At 43.8% G+C, this 15,591-nt stretch overlaps 1 protein-coding gene across 2 annotated transcripts in view; it reads right to left on the bottom strand.

Annotated features, from left to right (window-relative positions):
* The window catches only part of dnajc17 (DnaJ (Hsp40) homolog, subfamily C, member 17), a 31,227-nt gene that overhangs the window by 11,350 nt on the left and 4,286 nt on the right, over nt 1-15,591 (bottom strand). Inside the window, exons 2-10 of one of the 2 annotated variants that reach the window (XM_029461448.1) lie at nt 13,485-13,554; nt 11,781-11,839; nt 11,601-11,688; nt 11,422-11,498; nt 10,641-10,761; nt 9,815-9,864; nt 8,031-8,108; nt 6,050-6,130; nt 5,278-5,397 (exon numbers count right to left, since the gene is read on the bottom strand). In XM_029461448.1, coding sequence (XP_029317308.1) covers nt 5,278-5,397; nt 6,050-6,130; nt 8,031-8,108; nt 9,815-9,864; nt 10,641-10,761; nt 11,422-11,498; nt 11,601-11,688; nt 11,781-11,839; nt 13,485-13,554 — 744 coding nt within the window. The remainder of the gene's footprint in view (nt 1-5,277; nt 5,398-6,049; nt 6,131-8,030; nt 8,109-9,814; nt 9,865-10,640; nt 10,762-11,421; nt 11,499-11,600; nt 11,689-11,780; nt 11,840-13,484; nt 13,555-15,591) is intronic. The other variant, XM_029461451.1, reaches the window with a different exon arrangement.

A 15,591-nucleotide genomic window follows, 5' to 3' on the forward strand; every position in this document is an offset into this window, starting at 1 on the left:
TGGTGGCAGGTTGGGCTGCAGACCAAGCCGGGTCACAGGTCCAAGACCTCAGACAAAAAGAAAAAAAAAACGACAAAGAAGAAGAAAAAAAAGCCGGAGCAGGCTGTTTTCTTAGCTGCAAATCAGAGTCCGATGCTCTGGTGAGTGGCGCACGAGAAGGAAAGTGGTAGAGGGTAACGTGATACTTCCACATATGCAGGGGGTGTCAAGGGAGGAGGACCAGATACATCCATTACTGCAGCAATCCTGATGAGGGTTTAAACACTACCTTCTGACCAAATAGACCCCCGACACGTGAAAAAAGCACGCATGAATCTCACATACACTGGCCCACAAGTATAGAGAAACACACATGTGCTTCATGTACATGTAATGCACACATCGTGAGATTTGTGCAGACAATCTAGGTCCACTGTGCTCAGGTCTGGAGAGTAGAGAGAGTCAGAACAGTCTGTTCCTTAGTGGGGGGTTGCCTGGAAAGGCTGTGGGGCAAACCCAGAACCAGTCGCATTCCTACGTTCCCCGTGGGTCATTCTGCGAGATATATGAACCACAAGACTCCCACTTCTAGCGATAGATTTAGAATTCTATGTATGTCCGAACAGAAACAGCGATGTTTGTGGGTACGTCTGCACCGTATATCTGTTTTGCCATCTCCTATTTTAAAGTGAACATCACGGATAATCTTTCTTCTAAATGTTATGACAATAATGCGTTGTGAAAAACTTTATTTTTTTCTGCATTGAATGTACGGTTTTGTATTTTGGGGAAGTAAAGAAAAATATCTTTCAAATTCCAAGATTGGTGGTTTTGTGGATAGAACTGCTCGTGTCAACATTTTAACAGAGCGCGTATGAGATTGTTTACGCACACGCACACACACACACACACACACACACACACACACACACACACACACGCACACACACACACACACACGCACGCACGCACGCACACACACACACACACACGCACGCACACACACGCACACACACAACTGGCTTTTCAACTGTCAGAAGTCACTGCGGAGGCCATTAGCCTTGCCTAACAGTCTCTCGAGAAATGATAGCCTTACATTATCTAACACAGAATGCAGCACAATATTATTTCAAGGTGGAGAGACACACAAGCAGTCACAGATACTGTATTACAGCGAAGTGGACTTTAAAGCAACTGCTGCTTTGTTAGGCATGTCCTGCTCTGAGGCACACCTGTATCTTACAGAGGTGATTAAATAGCTAACCAGGGTGTGACTTTGTCAGACTTTTCTATAGCAGGTTCCCTTTTCCAGATAAGCAGGAGAACGAGCTGTTCGAGACATATTAACACATTTTGGTATTTCATGCACTTTCTTGATATGCATTTTATGAAAACTCATCCTTATTCTTTATAACAATCATAAATGAGCACTTCCTGTCTGATTTCTCTGGAAAAACCCTTCCTGCTAACTAGAGTGGCTGCTATGACTACGCAAGAGCTCTCAATGTGAAGAATCACATAAACTTAAGCTCAACAAGTGTTCAGCCGCATGACTGATGTGAGAAGAAAGAGCCTCTAATTGAAGACAAATTATCTTGTCTGCGCAGCACAAACTGGCCGAGCTGTGAAGTATCACAATCACATCTGGCACCGCTTCTCTCCCTGCTAAAATCTAAACTTGCTGTCATACAGAATACGGAGAAACCTTGTCATCTCACTAAAGAGTAGAGCTTATGAGTTATCCGTTTTGTCAGGTACCAACTAAAAAGTTACAGATATTGTTTTGGCAAATGAGACGGTGTTCGTCAACCGTAATTGCGTCTCCCGCTACGACCTGATGCTACTGAAAGATTCTGCATGGTTTCACACACAAAAGGGGATTTTGTGAAACAGATATTGTTTATACTGCCTGTGTGATGTCAGAACATATTATCAAGCGATAGACGGTGAGGGCCAAGCCGACCCACAACAGCTATCCCCTCTCATGATACGCATGATGAACTGAGCGGAACGCAAAAATTATGAAATTGTGACCGCACCATAATCACAGCAGCAACTCATTCCCTGTCTGATGACACAATGCAACAAGCACATCTGTATATATATATTTCAGGCTACCCAGTGCATCTTTTCTAGAAACTGTGTGCTGTTGTTCCTTGAGCGTGCGTTATACAGACGACATATCACAAACAACTCCAGCCTCATATATTAGGTCCCGTTTCTGTCGACTCACGCCGGCCTCTCACTCCCTGCGGCTCTCATCGGCAGGTCTACTGGCACTACCGGCCATCAGCCTGGGGACAATGGGTGCCACGGCCTTTCTCCTAAGCTGCACCCAAACTTTGGAACTCACTTGCCCTTCACATCCACATACTGGGACTCCACTGCAGAATTCAGAGCTGCTCTTTTTCTTTTTGCTTATTCACTTGCAACCACTGCATCTTATTTTATACTACAATACCGATTGTAACTGTTTCTTATTGTACTGTATGCTTCACTGTTGTTTTATTATTGATCTTTGTGATGTAAGGTGACATTAAACAGTTTATTATTATTTCTTATTATTATTTACTATGATCCAAACCTGGTACACAATATTAATATCAGGTACTAACCAATAACAATATAATGTCCCACTTCTGGGTCTGATTATAGCTCATAATCATAGTCCATAATCTCCACTCGCCGGGCCGAGGACGAATGTGCCAACAGCACGGCCACATACAGAACATCTCTTCCAAACTCAGGGGCTATTTTAGGTGAGAGTGCACTTTTCTAGCACTAGCAAACCGGCGGACTGGAAAAACAATCCCAGAATAGCTGATCTGCTGCATCTGGTTTGTGTCGTGACAAGCCCGCGATGACTCTCCGGCTCGAGATGGAACTTCAAAAGCTTAACGATAGATTTGTGTTAAATAATATGGTACGCTAAACTACGCAATAAACCACAAATCAAGACACATTCATTTAACATTTATGACGTTACATCCCGGAGACACAAACATTGCGTCTGGAAAAGACAAAGCAAATGGTTAGAAAGTGATTACACATCCGAGACAGTCACGAAGGTGAGATATGAATCATTACTCAGACTCTCACATGTGAAATCAGATTTTTGATGCAGCAGCCATTTACAGCGCTCTTTAAAACACTGCAGTTACATGTGCAGTATCTGAGCCCTGCACTGCTTCTGTTAGCACACAGGCCACAATTACACATCCCAATAGACAACTGTTGGTTATCTTCAGTCAGGCGCCGCGGCACATTCACAATTCACTGAGATTTGCAACTGGGTACAATACGATGCAAAAATAAATGCTTGCGGTAACGAGGAATGACTTAAGCACTTCTTTCATAAACATGCCCATTTCCCAATCTCTCACCATGACACTTTATTATGTCAGAGGGTAAAAACACAACAAATGAGAGTCTGGAGATGAAACTCGATCCGTTCCCTAAAGAGGGGTTTGGATTAAGTCAGGAGCAAAGATGTGGCCCTTTCTTATTTACAAATGTTTAATATTAATGATGGGTTAGACAGTTCTCCTCAGTGGGTCTCTCTGTGAGTCTCTAACCCGTCACGGTATAGTTAGTAATCTTCAAGACCCTATGGAGGGTCTTCAAGGGGAACTTCATCAGGCCCTTCACATTGGCCTCAGATTCATTTAGACACGCGGAGCTGGAACTGACGCTGAAGTCATAAGTCTGTGTCTCTGAGCTCCCTGTAGTGAGAGCCCTGACTCTGTGAGCACTATGTTTGGATTGATGAGGTTAAAGAAGCAACCTGCTCCTCTGTGATTGCAGCTGGCTGTGTGGGGTTGCAAAGGAAGAGTAGAAGAAAAGAGGGGAATCTGATTCTTTAGACTTCATATATCTTCCTGGAGAAGGACCTCTGAGGCTCTGGCCGAATTGCGGAGAGAGAAGAAGAGAGAGAGAGGAGAGATCTAGCGCGCTCATCTCTATCTCATCTAGCTCTCTCTCTCTCTCTCTCTCTCTCTCTCTCTCTCTCTCTCTCTCTCTCTCTCTCTCTCTCTCTCTCTCTCTCTCTCTTTCTCAAATGCCCCCCTCCCCCCATATGTCCACTGACCCCGGGCCAGATGAGGAATAACATTACCAACATTACTACATTATGTCATGGGGGGCTAATGTGAAAATGACCCGGCCATAGTAATGTTTTTATTCTAGGGTGCAGGACAAAAAATAAATAAATAAATTAAGCAATCAGCTTTGGATATCTGTGAAGACAAACCGAGTTAACAATAATAACATGTAAAAGAGATTAGTGTGACAAGTCCCAGTGTGCAGGCTGAGCTTCACATGCTAGCCTTGATAAAGGGGGTCTGAGACACTGAGTTGAGAGGTGAAGCCCAGTTCAGCAGCAGCTCTGGAGACACATAAGTACATGGACAGAGTCGACAGAGCTGCAATCCCCCACAGGTAAAGATCACAAGATGGGAGAAGTGAAATGGACACAGTGGGGGAGATATTACTTCAAACTAATCTAATGACAAGAAAGAAAAGCGTTGTAGATTCTCAGGGGTTACTGCTAAAATGAGATTGTCTTTGGACAGAGAAAGAGGTAATGTGCCTTTGGTGTCCGCATGCGAGCTGGCAGCGAAAGACGGCGTGAAAAATGTTAAAAGTGGAGATCTCGGCACGGACTACTGTGATTTTCCAAATCTCAAGAGGCAACACATCAGAGGGAAAATGTTTTAAGATAGTTTTTCACAATAGAGCATTTGGGGATTTAGCAGCAAACCGTTGAGCCGCAGAAAGTAAATCCTTCAAATTAGAAATGAGAAAGCACATTAAATCTAAAAATAAATTTAATATCGATAGCAACATAGAGACACAGGCTCACTTGGCATCAATGAAGGCATTTAGTCAGTCTTACGTGCCAGGCTACCATTACTGCACACCGCTTCTGCTGGGTTGCTATGTGAAGTGCAGCATTCCTGGGGTGTCCCAGGTCAGGCCCGTTAATGAGTGGCCGACCAGGGGCTTTGGGCCAGTGTCTCACCACTCCAAAGCAAATAAACTGAGGCCCATTTAACAAAACACATTGTTCTAGACCAGGCGAGGGGAGTGCAGGCGCTGAGGTAATATTTGCACCACTGATACAAAAATAAAACCTCAGAAGGTTTACATACTTGTCTTTGTGGGACAGTGTTTAGGCAATAGTATTTGTGTTGGAAGCTGTGTACGTTGGAAGATGTTGTAACATGGGGCCGACATGCTTTATGAGGGAGGGGGGGGGGGGGGGGGGAATTACAACATTTTTTCGGGTTGTACTGTTACCTGTGAAGACATGAAGTGGCCAGGTTGAGATGCTGGAGCAATAACCTCGGGCTGTCCTTCGAGCCACGAAATCTTCAGGGGGTTTTCACTCAGGCCACTTTCATTCTTAGCTGCCAGCTCCTAAAAACATAAAACAGTCTGTGAGAGGATCTTCTGATAGTTTCTCTACCAGTATTTTTATTGGGAAGGAACAAAAACATTCTAGTTGTCCTGAAAGCTGTAAAATGTGTGTTGTATCCATCTTACACCTGGGTATTATATAAATACGAGAAACACATGGTGGACAAAGACAAAAGGTGGACTGTAACTGAGCCAACTCCCAGAGCAAGGCTGGGACGTGGAGATGGGCAGGCAGAGACCACAGGACCTGTGCCCAGGTCCCTGTAGACTGGCAGACATGTTCTCTGGAGAGAAACCACACGTTGTGGGGAGGAAACCACAACAGAAAACTACACCATCGTGACAAAAGGCCTGAGGATCCAGACAGTGTGGAACAATGAAGCGGCTCAAGTTCTTCCGTCCAATTGTTCCCACCAGCATTCTACACTACAGAATGACTTAAACATTAGTTTAGGTCGCAGAAACTGCCCTGAGGCTGGCAAGTCCATGACAGGTGTCATTCTTGGTAATAATCAACCTCCGTCGGTGACTGGAGGATTTGCAAGTGAGTAGTAAACAAATTCAGCTCTATGCAAATGTCTGCTTTGGGGAAGATTTCCATTATTGAGCAAACAGAATGAGGACAGTGACCGGGGAAGAGTTAGGTACTTACAGCTGCTCTCACAGTTGCAAATTCAACCACAGCGCTTCCTCTCTTCTTACTCGATACAATCACATTGGAAACATCTCCATACTAGAGGTAAGAAATGGGAGAATAAAAGAAAAAGGCCAAAAGGAGGAAGAGGAGAGATGCAAAACATTAGAAACGAGTATTTCCTTTCACAGCACAACGGATAACCATGAAAACACGAAGCATATGCAGACTGAAAAACAGGGCTAAATAAAACAGACTTCTGGAATGAAAGTTAGTATTCAGTATGTGTGTGGTAAATAAACCTGGATCTCTGATGTTAGGGTTCGTACGTTTGGGACTGAGCCAGTAATACTGCAGAGCATCATGTATATAAGTGAGACTTCTGTGACTTCTCAAAAGAGACAAGATGCAAAACTGGATCATTTCAGCTTCTTCTTGTGTAATGAAAACATTTGATAAACAATATTTTTGGCATGAAAGCTGAAATTAAATGTGGCTTTCATCCAGCTCCCCTGCCACAATACAGAACAGGGAGGAAAGGTTGGCCAACAAGGGGAGCAGGGCAAAGAGCATCTCAGACGTTCCCTCATCTCTGTGTGAAAGAGATAGAGAGAAGAGGAGGAAGGCTAGAGCCACGTCTCAGCAGGGAGACCTGATCCCCATTGAAGGCATCTATTAGCATTAAAAAAAAAGAATAATTCCTCAGGGTTTGTATCACTTATAACCGAGGCCTTTTGCCATTAACCTCTCCCCGCCTAAAGCAGGAGCTTGGGAGCGAAGAGGAGAATGGACGTGGCCTCAGAGAATCTCGTCCTGTGAAAATGAAGCTTTCTGGGAATGGGAAAGTCCAGGAATGCTAATGTCTACGAAGGACACTCTGGAGCAAGCCAACAGCGACAAAGGAGACTCTCTAAAGGCCTCCGTTTCACAGAATATAAATATCTTAACATGTTTTTTTCCCCCCCCCTTAAACGAAGACGTATTATATTAAGCGGCCAAAGTACACAAGTCCAAACACGTCCGCATGCCCAAGTATACACACAGTGTACTTTCCCACACAGTGGTGGCTATTTCATCTTGCCCAAACCATTAACTGTCACTCGGTGGAGCTCGCCATCTCAAACAAAATCTTTCCCTTTGCTTTTAAGAATATAAAAAGACACTACTCTTGATTACAACACAGCCCTCCTGCCTGGAGGACATATTGATTGAGTTTGTGCAGAGGAGAAATGTATACGCCTTTTTTGTTTTCGGACAGCTTGACGTCAGTGACACTTGCCCTATAGTCATTTCAGGCCAACCTATAACCCGCCAGCAGTCCTTGTGACGGATCAAGGCACAAGGTGGTACTGGGTTGCATGAGAAGAGCAAATTTCCTAATGCCTTCCTTGGCACTGCTTAATCACCTGGTAAGAGGGGCACAAACAATGGCGTGCATGGCTTTAAAAGGGCACTACAACATTGCCCTCAGCACTTTCACTGCAACAAAACTTAATGGGCCTTGTTTAAGGGGAAGAATAAAACAATCTACAACGCTGATGTCATGCAGACCTCAAATATGGCCGGACTCTGCAGGAAAGTTTGTTACCGTGGAGCTCTGCTTTTGGACGGCAAGGATAAAGAAACCTACGTCTATGTTTATAAAGATACGTGTCATCTTATATTGCGATGATGATTATAGTGCAAGCATCTTTAGATATCGAATTTCTTTGAAGACTTCCTTGAGAAACAATTCAAATATTAAATACTCTGATGGGAATGTCTGTTTTTAGTTAATCCAGTAAATTAAATACCTCACATATTTAAGTACTTCATCACAAACATGATGCAAAATTCCTATAAAGCTGTCTTGCTTAATATTTTACAACATCGCCTGCAATGTCCTGATACAGATATATTAAAAGGGATAGTTACCTCAGTAGCCTCAAGATACATTTCATTATAATACCCAAGTAAGCTGTTAGGCTGTAAAATTGCACTTAGTTGATTATTAGTGTACCTTTTGTAGAAGTCTGAAAAGAATGTCTTGAGAGTAGCCTCCATTCGTCTCGTCCTCTTTTTTACACTTCCACTTTAACTGGAATGAGAAAGAAGACATATTAGTCAAGATGACTTCCAAGAAGTGCATGATAATGTCCAATCATAAGAGCACCATTTATTGGACAAATTATCATAACCATCAGAACACACTGGAGCTACGTGAGAGAGAGGCATCGTTAAACTCTTGGAACATCACCCCGGCACCACCTGTGGGACCTGCAGTCAATTTCCATTCATACCGAGCATGCCGGACAGCTGAAATGGGTAAGAAATGAAGACAGAGAACCAGAGAATACACGGTGACTCACCTGCTTAACTGGAGCTCCACAGAATGAAGCACCAGACACAATAATGACCACGTAATGTAAAGCAGGTTTCCCAAGGTAAGACGTGTTGTCTCTGTTTGAACTGCGGTTTAACTTATGTGATTGTGTAACAGTGTTTTCACCGAAGTCTTGACACTTGTCATATTGCACTGTGTAAAGGTTGATTTATAAATTACCGTACAACTACTTCTGCATAAGAGCCGAACAGTTCTAATGAACAGCCTTTCTCAAAAGACAATAAGCTTAGCTTCGAGTCATTCCACTAAACGCAGATGCGAGTTCCAGTACTCCTAAAAAAAAAGAGAGATATTGTGCAACTTCTCATATCCAGTACAAAGTACAGCAGCATCTAGCCAACTTCTCACTAACTGTTAAAGTAGGATAATAAATGGCAAGCAATAAGTGTTCAGCTCCAGCATTCTGCTCACTGTCAGAGAAACAGGATTTCTGGGAAATCCAAGTCTATATAACCTCTTTTACCAACAATTACGTTTGAAGATGTACATTCTCCTTCCAAGAGCAGTCTCCGGCACACACTGATAACACACTTAATCATGCATCTTCCAATAAGATGATTAAGTATTTGCATGATGCGATGTCTGCGGTATTGGCCGACACATTGCTGTGTTCTCTAGTTTAAATAAATATACAGAGAAGAAAGATATTAGTGGAACCAAACCAAACGGCTCTTTGTGCTTTTGATGTATTTAGATTTTTCTGTCGTAATGCCAAAGGTGATGAGATTTAAGGAATGACCAGGATGTCAGATTCATTGCAAAAGTCCACAATAATATTTTTTGCTGATCATTAATTGTCCAATAGTCTCAGATAATTGTTTGATCTAAAGATCTGGTTTAATCTTCAATACCAGGATCACCTGAACATTACAAAGCACAGAAAAAAACACTGTTCTCCATCCGAGTCTAGATTGGATGCAATGTTCCCATGTCCCTGTACGTGACCCGTGATACTGTCAGTCAAACTGCTGTTTGTTTTTCTTACTGAATAGACAAATGCTGGGGAATACACTGCTGCACTCGATGGCTATCACATTTTAAAACCAGATTTAATGTCTAAACACATTAGCTAACATCCCCCGAGTGTCCGTTAATATGCGCAGGCTAGGTAGTTTCCAGGAGGAAATATAATAAGCCCTCTCTTGGCGTAGTTACAAGTCTCCTGACGACATCGAGCCTTCTCTGGAGGAACGGGCGTCAGAACTACGTGTGCGCTCAGTGGTGAGACAGCGTATGTGGTCTCCAAATAATGAATTACAAATGTCTATGGTTCCATCACAGTCCCCGCTGAGGTTCTGCCTGCACTTTCACTCAGATAAAGCCGTTCATCTTTTCCATCTTCCTGACGTATTTTCTCAGTCTTGTCCTCTGACTAAAAGCTCCATAGTTGCAAGGCTTACCTTCAATTTGGGGGTCACATTGGTCTTGGAACATCTCTCCACTCCTGAGTCTGAGAAAAAAACATGAGGGGGTCGGGAGGTGAGACAAGTGAAAAGACAAGGAAACAATTGTTTTGTTGAGGAAAGGAAATGTAAAACTGGTCACATGGTAAATGTATGGCTCTTGCTACAGTCTGATGATCCACTGAGTGCCTCTCGAGATGGAACAGGCAGAGCACTTATCCAGTGGAGGGCCGGGGAGGCCTGACTGCGTGCAAATGGAAGAGACTCAAAAGACGTGCTGACTGTGCATGAGTAATTGTGCAGCCACAAAAAGAGGTCCAAGTCTACGGCCAAGAATCAGTACTTCCCTTAAATAACCACACTTCTATAGTCTATATATTTTACAAGACTCTTACTTTTTTTCATGTCTCCAGAACGCAGACACTGAAGCTTTAAAGCAGAAATACTACCAAGAGGTGAAAAGTTTGATGGATAAAACTATGTGTGTGCGTGGTGCTCGACATTCCTTTATCACCATGCCAAATTGCCTAACTGCCAAGAAACAAAAATAGACCTCTTCAAAGTACAAAACATTCATTTAAATACATAGAGTTTTTTTATGTGAACAGTATTTGGTGAACCTCAGGGAAGCTGGTGACTGTTGAGGTTGGACTGACAGTGTGATGGTTGGGACACATCAGGGGTGCACTCAGCTGAGGCTTTCAGTAAAGTCTTCACTGGATCAAACCGGATTTATCCAGGCAGAACAGGACTGCACTGAAGTGGTTTGGTTAAGCTGGACCGGAGCAGACAGCACTAGGTTCAATCTTGGAAGTGGACGTACCTCTCTGAGTGTAGCCTCCCGTTTGCTGCAGCTGTGCTTCTCTTTCTCTCTGGATCTGCTCTCTGACGAGCCGCTGTTCCTCCTCAAGCTGTCTGGATCCCTCCTCTCTCAAACGGGCTATCTAGTCGAAACAGACACATATTATACAGTATTGAGCACAAACACACATACTGCTTTTGAGTGACAGCAAATTTGCTCTTCATTAAGTAACTGATGCAATTCATCTCCTGTACGACTCTCCCATTGTAAGACACCCTTTCTGCTATTCTGTGCAAACCTTATTTCTTCAGTTAAGGCACTAAGCCATTGAGATAAGACAGAAAACAGTGCCACCTACTGGTTACCTCCTCCCTCCAAAAGGCACATGGCCACATATTTACACGCATTAACACTTTGAGCACATGCCATGAATCACCTTGGAAGCACGCACACCATTTTTATTTATCATTGGCCTTGTGAACAAAGTGCATCAAGTCATGCAATATCACCTAATGGGTTTACTAATAATTATGATATGGCAGTGAAAAAAAGCCTCTCTTAGATAAAGCCTTTGTTCCTGACCCAAGTCTTTGGAGGATTTCAACTCAATCAGAAGGGAGTATTTGACGAAAAACAGAATAGAAGCACCTGGGTATGCTTCAGAGTTTCCTGGACGCACTGGATTACCTTTTTCCAAGTACACTGCTGAGGCCTGAAGTATAGTGAAATTTATATTTTCGACATCTCCATGAAATGTTTGCTGCAGTTTCATCTCCCATATGGTTTCCATAATTTCTCTTACCTCTTCTTCAAGTGTTCTGGTGTTAAACACGTCTTCCTGGCTCTGAAATTCGGCGTGTTGCTCTCGAGTCTCCAAGTCTGTCATCACACACACACACACACACACACACACACACACACACTTATGAAATCAGTAAATCATGAGCCTTCAGATGCTGTAAGATTTGGAAAGGGACTCACCAAGCTTAATTTTCTTCCTCTTATCATCTAGCTTCCGGTTTCTTTCTTCTGCTTGTTTCTTGGCAGCGCGAATCTTGTCATAGGCAGCCTGAAAACAGTATTAGACACCAGGATGAATCATGTCTCTGTGTGAGTGTGTGTCAGCACTGATGACAGGTTGAGAGGCATCAGTGGTGTTACCTTGGCAGGAGCATCAGTTAGCACCTCGAGAGCCTGCGACAACTGGTGGAAGAGCTCCACTAGAAGAACGGGAGGAGACAAGGAGAAACAATGAACATTCTGCTGCTGGATACACAAAGTAACACCTTTTTATTTTAGCTACAGGAACCAATATTTTACATGTAGAATATGAGCCTTAAAAACTAAAATGTGGCTAAAATGTCAAAGATAAAACACTGGTAACCTTGTCAATTTGGCACATATACACAGGAGATACAAAAGAAGGTGATGTGACGTGAAGAGAACATGACATCTACAGGGGCTTATGCCAAAAGACGCATTATGTGCTCAGCTCAGGATATCTTCAAGCCGAGACATTTTTATGCTTTAAAAGGTGCCATGTGTCTCACAAAACCAGTTTCCTCCGATGACACGGACGTGCATTCCCACACAAACCCATGGCCTCTCCATCTATCTTCCCTTAGAGCATCTCGAGGGGCCACTGCCGCAATCACCACTGCCACGCAAGACTCCACCTCCCCAGTTGTCATCTCACACACACACACACGCACACGCACACACACACACACACACACACACACACACACACACACACACACACACACACACACACACACACACACACACACACACACACAACTAGCTTGGCTTAATCATTCTCTGATGGGAGGCCTAACCGGCCGATACAGTTACTCCCTCTGGGGACTGGCAGTGCACACTAACAGGAGGCTCTGGAGATCATGCTGCCAGCAGAGGCGGTCAAGTTACCTACACGTATATAATGGGCTGGAATGAAATCCAACTGGGGGAGACCTGCCATGCCCACCAGGCAGCTAGTGTCACAACATGGGTGGTTGAGGAAAGTGAGGAAATAGTGGAGGGGGTGTCTTCAGTGAGGAATCATGACCCCCAAGTCACCTCTTACATGCATACAACCTTCCCCTGAGGAGCAGCAAATCCCAAGACTTGCTCCGCTCTCGTGCGATAGAGACAGAGTCTGTCCATGTGCGGGTTCAAGTGTTGAGGCCCTCCAAACCACTTCTTTTCCATTTCTGGGAAACCGACCCCCTGCTTTTGTATTATCCCTCTCAACCCCCCAAACCCAACCAATTTCCCAGTTGTTTTTTTTCCTGACATAATCAGGAATTGTCGGAACCATCCAGCAACCACATAAACCTCACTTGAAAACATGCCACATGATCAGTCTTTTGTCCAAGGTGCCTTTCCCCGTCCGTCCCCCCTCCCGATAAAAAGCTACATTGAGATTTCCTGGCGTAATTGTTGACATGCTGGTTGGCGACAGGCCGCGGAAGGACTCAAGCCAAAGAGGGATCGAGTGTGGAAGCGCTGGTGGTGATGCTTGTGCTGCTGGTGTTTGGCTGGTCCTGTCTGGCTAGAAAGCCGGCGGGAGAGAGAGGCGCTGGTTAGACTTCCTACAGAGTGATGTGGCCAGGCTGTCTGGCAGGGTACAGCATGCTGAGAGCGCTACCCTCTCTGAGAGCATTCGTTTTTTGGTTCTGGAGCTTGATGGCCGCTCGATCAGGCGATTAACCCTAATTCTTCAGAAAACAATGTAGAAATTGCCTAAACATATAATAAATCTTGTTCCAGTGCTATTGGGTGACGGACAGCGGTTTGTGGCTCAGAATTGACAGAAGATGAAGAGAAACAAACACAAATAAACACATTAACTGGCTCACTCACCTGCTTTTGGGTTGTCTGGGTTCTTGTCTGGATGGCATGTCAAGGCTTTCTGTCGATAAGCTTTCTTGATCTACAGAGAAAAACAGAAGAACCCCTAAAGTTATGTAGAGTGGAAAATGTTGATTAGGACACAACGAGAACGAATCATCCACTTAAGCACACATTTTGGCCATGTGAAAGTGAAATTGTTACTCTCGGTACCAATTATCCTTATCCTGTCGTCCTTGGCCCATAAAATCAAAGTCTGAATAAAAAATGATGGACCCATTGAAATAATGTGGTAACAGTCTGACATGAAAGCTCTGGGGGTTGAAATGTGGTCTGCATTCAAATAAAAAAAATCAGGGATTGTATTGTTTGGATCAAATCAACACCTGAGCTGATCCTCTGCTTCGTGTCCTTTTGACATGTTGTTCATGGAATCCAACCACCTCGGCACAAACTCCACTGTTCTCAGGCTCAATGCCAGCGTGCAAGATAAATGTGGCCTTAAATTACAGCCTAGTATTAGTCCATCTTTAAAAGAAATGTTACAATAACATACACAAACAGAGTGCCATTGTCTACAGCAAATATGAGAAAGCCGCCATTAATATCTTAGGCAGGGAGCCAACACTTTTGGGGGGGGTTCAGAGAACCAAAGTGGAAAAACTAAACAATACTTTGGAGTATTGTAATGTCATATGAGGTTTTAGTTATAGCTGATTTTTTAACTCTGGGTCACTGCTTGGAATGTTAACCATCCATTGGTCCTTCTAGGGACCAGTTAATGACAAGGTGGTTTTCATTAGATCTCTGCTCCTCTGGAGAAAGAAGGGAAACAGGAAAACCTTCCGTGGAGACCAGAGGGGGCTGTAGAGTGCGACGCTCATATATAAATGCATTGCATGCTAAGGACTTGGCACATAAATCCCCCCCTATATCCAAGCTCAGACACAAGCACACACATTGACATACACTCTCTCACCGGTTTTAATCAGCCATGCCAACGTTCTGCATGTTTTCACATACCCCCCTTCGCGCAAATCAATCTCCTGCCGGCATGCTACGGGCCGCAGGATTTGGGAGCTCCTTTCTTCGTGTCTGGGAAACGTTTGCATTAGACGCCTTGTCCTCTGGCATGTGTAATGTTTCCCTGTGTGTTGTTTTGCACAATTTTATCTCAAGAGTGCAAACCAAAACATACAGAGTTGACTTTACATTGGGGGGGGGGGGGGGGGGGGGGGTGAACAAAACTCAACTCTGATGGATTACACCGTTCTGCTCAGTTCCCTCAGGGTGCAAGCATTTCTTAATAGTAACTCCAATGAGTCTCCATGACAGTCAATTTAGGCACATTAAGCTGGATGCCGATTATCCAAAGTGCAAGAGGTAAGACTACACACGATCACATGAAAGCATTGAGCCTTCAGTGAACCATTGGGAGCTTATAGCGGCTCAGACAGCTCCATAATGTCACAAGTCCTTTTGTCTCTCTCTTGGTCAACATCAGATTTGTTCTCATTATAGTTTGTATAGTAAATAAGAACTTGGGTCATTAAGAGGGCTTCGAGAGACTAGACATCATTAAGAGATATTTCATCCTGCTGCTTGGCACACAGAGCCTTCCTACAGATCGTGACTGACGCACAGGACTGTGGACTGGAGCCAAACACATATGCTTACTGTTGTTGGCCTCGGCCTACTTCCCCTTTTCAGTCTCCCTCCTTCTTTTCCCTGTGCTCGCTATCATAACTTTGTCCAATATTTTCAAAAGACCCGTGGTAAGGTACAAGAAAGGAAATGAGAACTCAAGCTCAAGTTCTGATGTATCGGCATTCATCAGAATGCAGGTGTACAGTCGAACCAAATGCTTTTCGCCTCTGGGATCAAGATGAATTAATAAGGAAAGAGAGGACATTATGAAATCCATTTGCATCTTGACAAAGGTAGTTAGGTAGTGAACACAGTTGGACAACTGCCTGCCTTACATGGCAGTACTGCCTATACAACACATAGTCTGCTTTAAAAGGACAGTTTTAGTTCTTCAACTATAATTTTGTGTACATTTTTGCAGACCATTTCCAAATACAGGCTATTGAGTTTTAGATTAATTTTTTTCTAGCAC

The sequence above is a fragment of the Cottoperca gobio genome, chromosome 22, assembly GCF_900634415.1.
Source record: "Cottoperca gobio chromosome 22, fCotGob3.1, whole genome shotgun sequence".
NCBI lineage: Eukaryota > Metazoa > Chordata > Actinopteri > Perciformes > Bovichtidae > Cottoperca > Cottoperca gobio.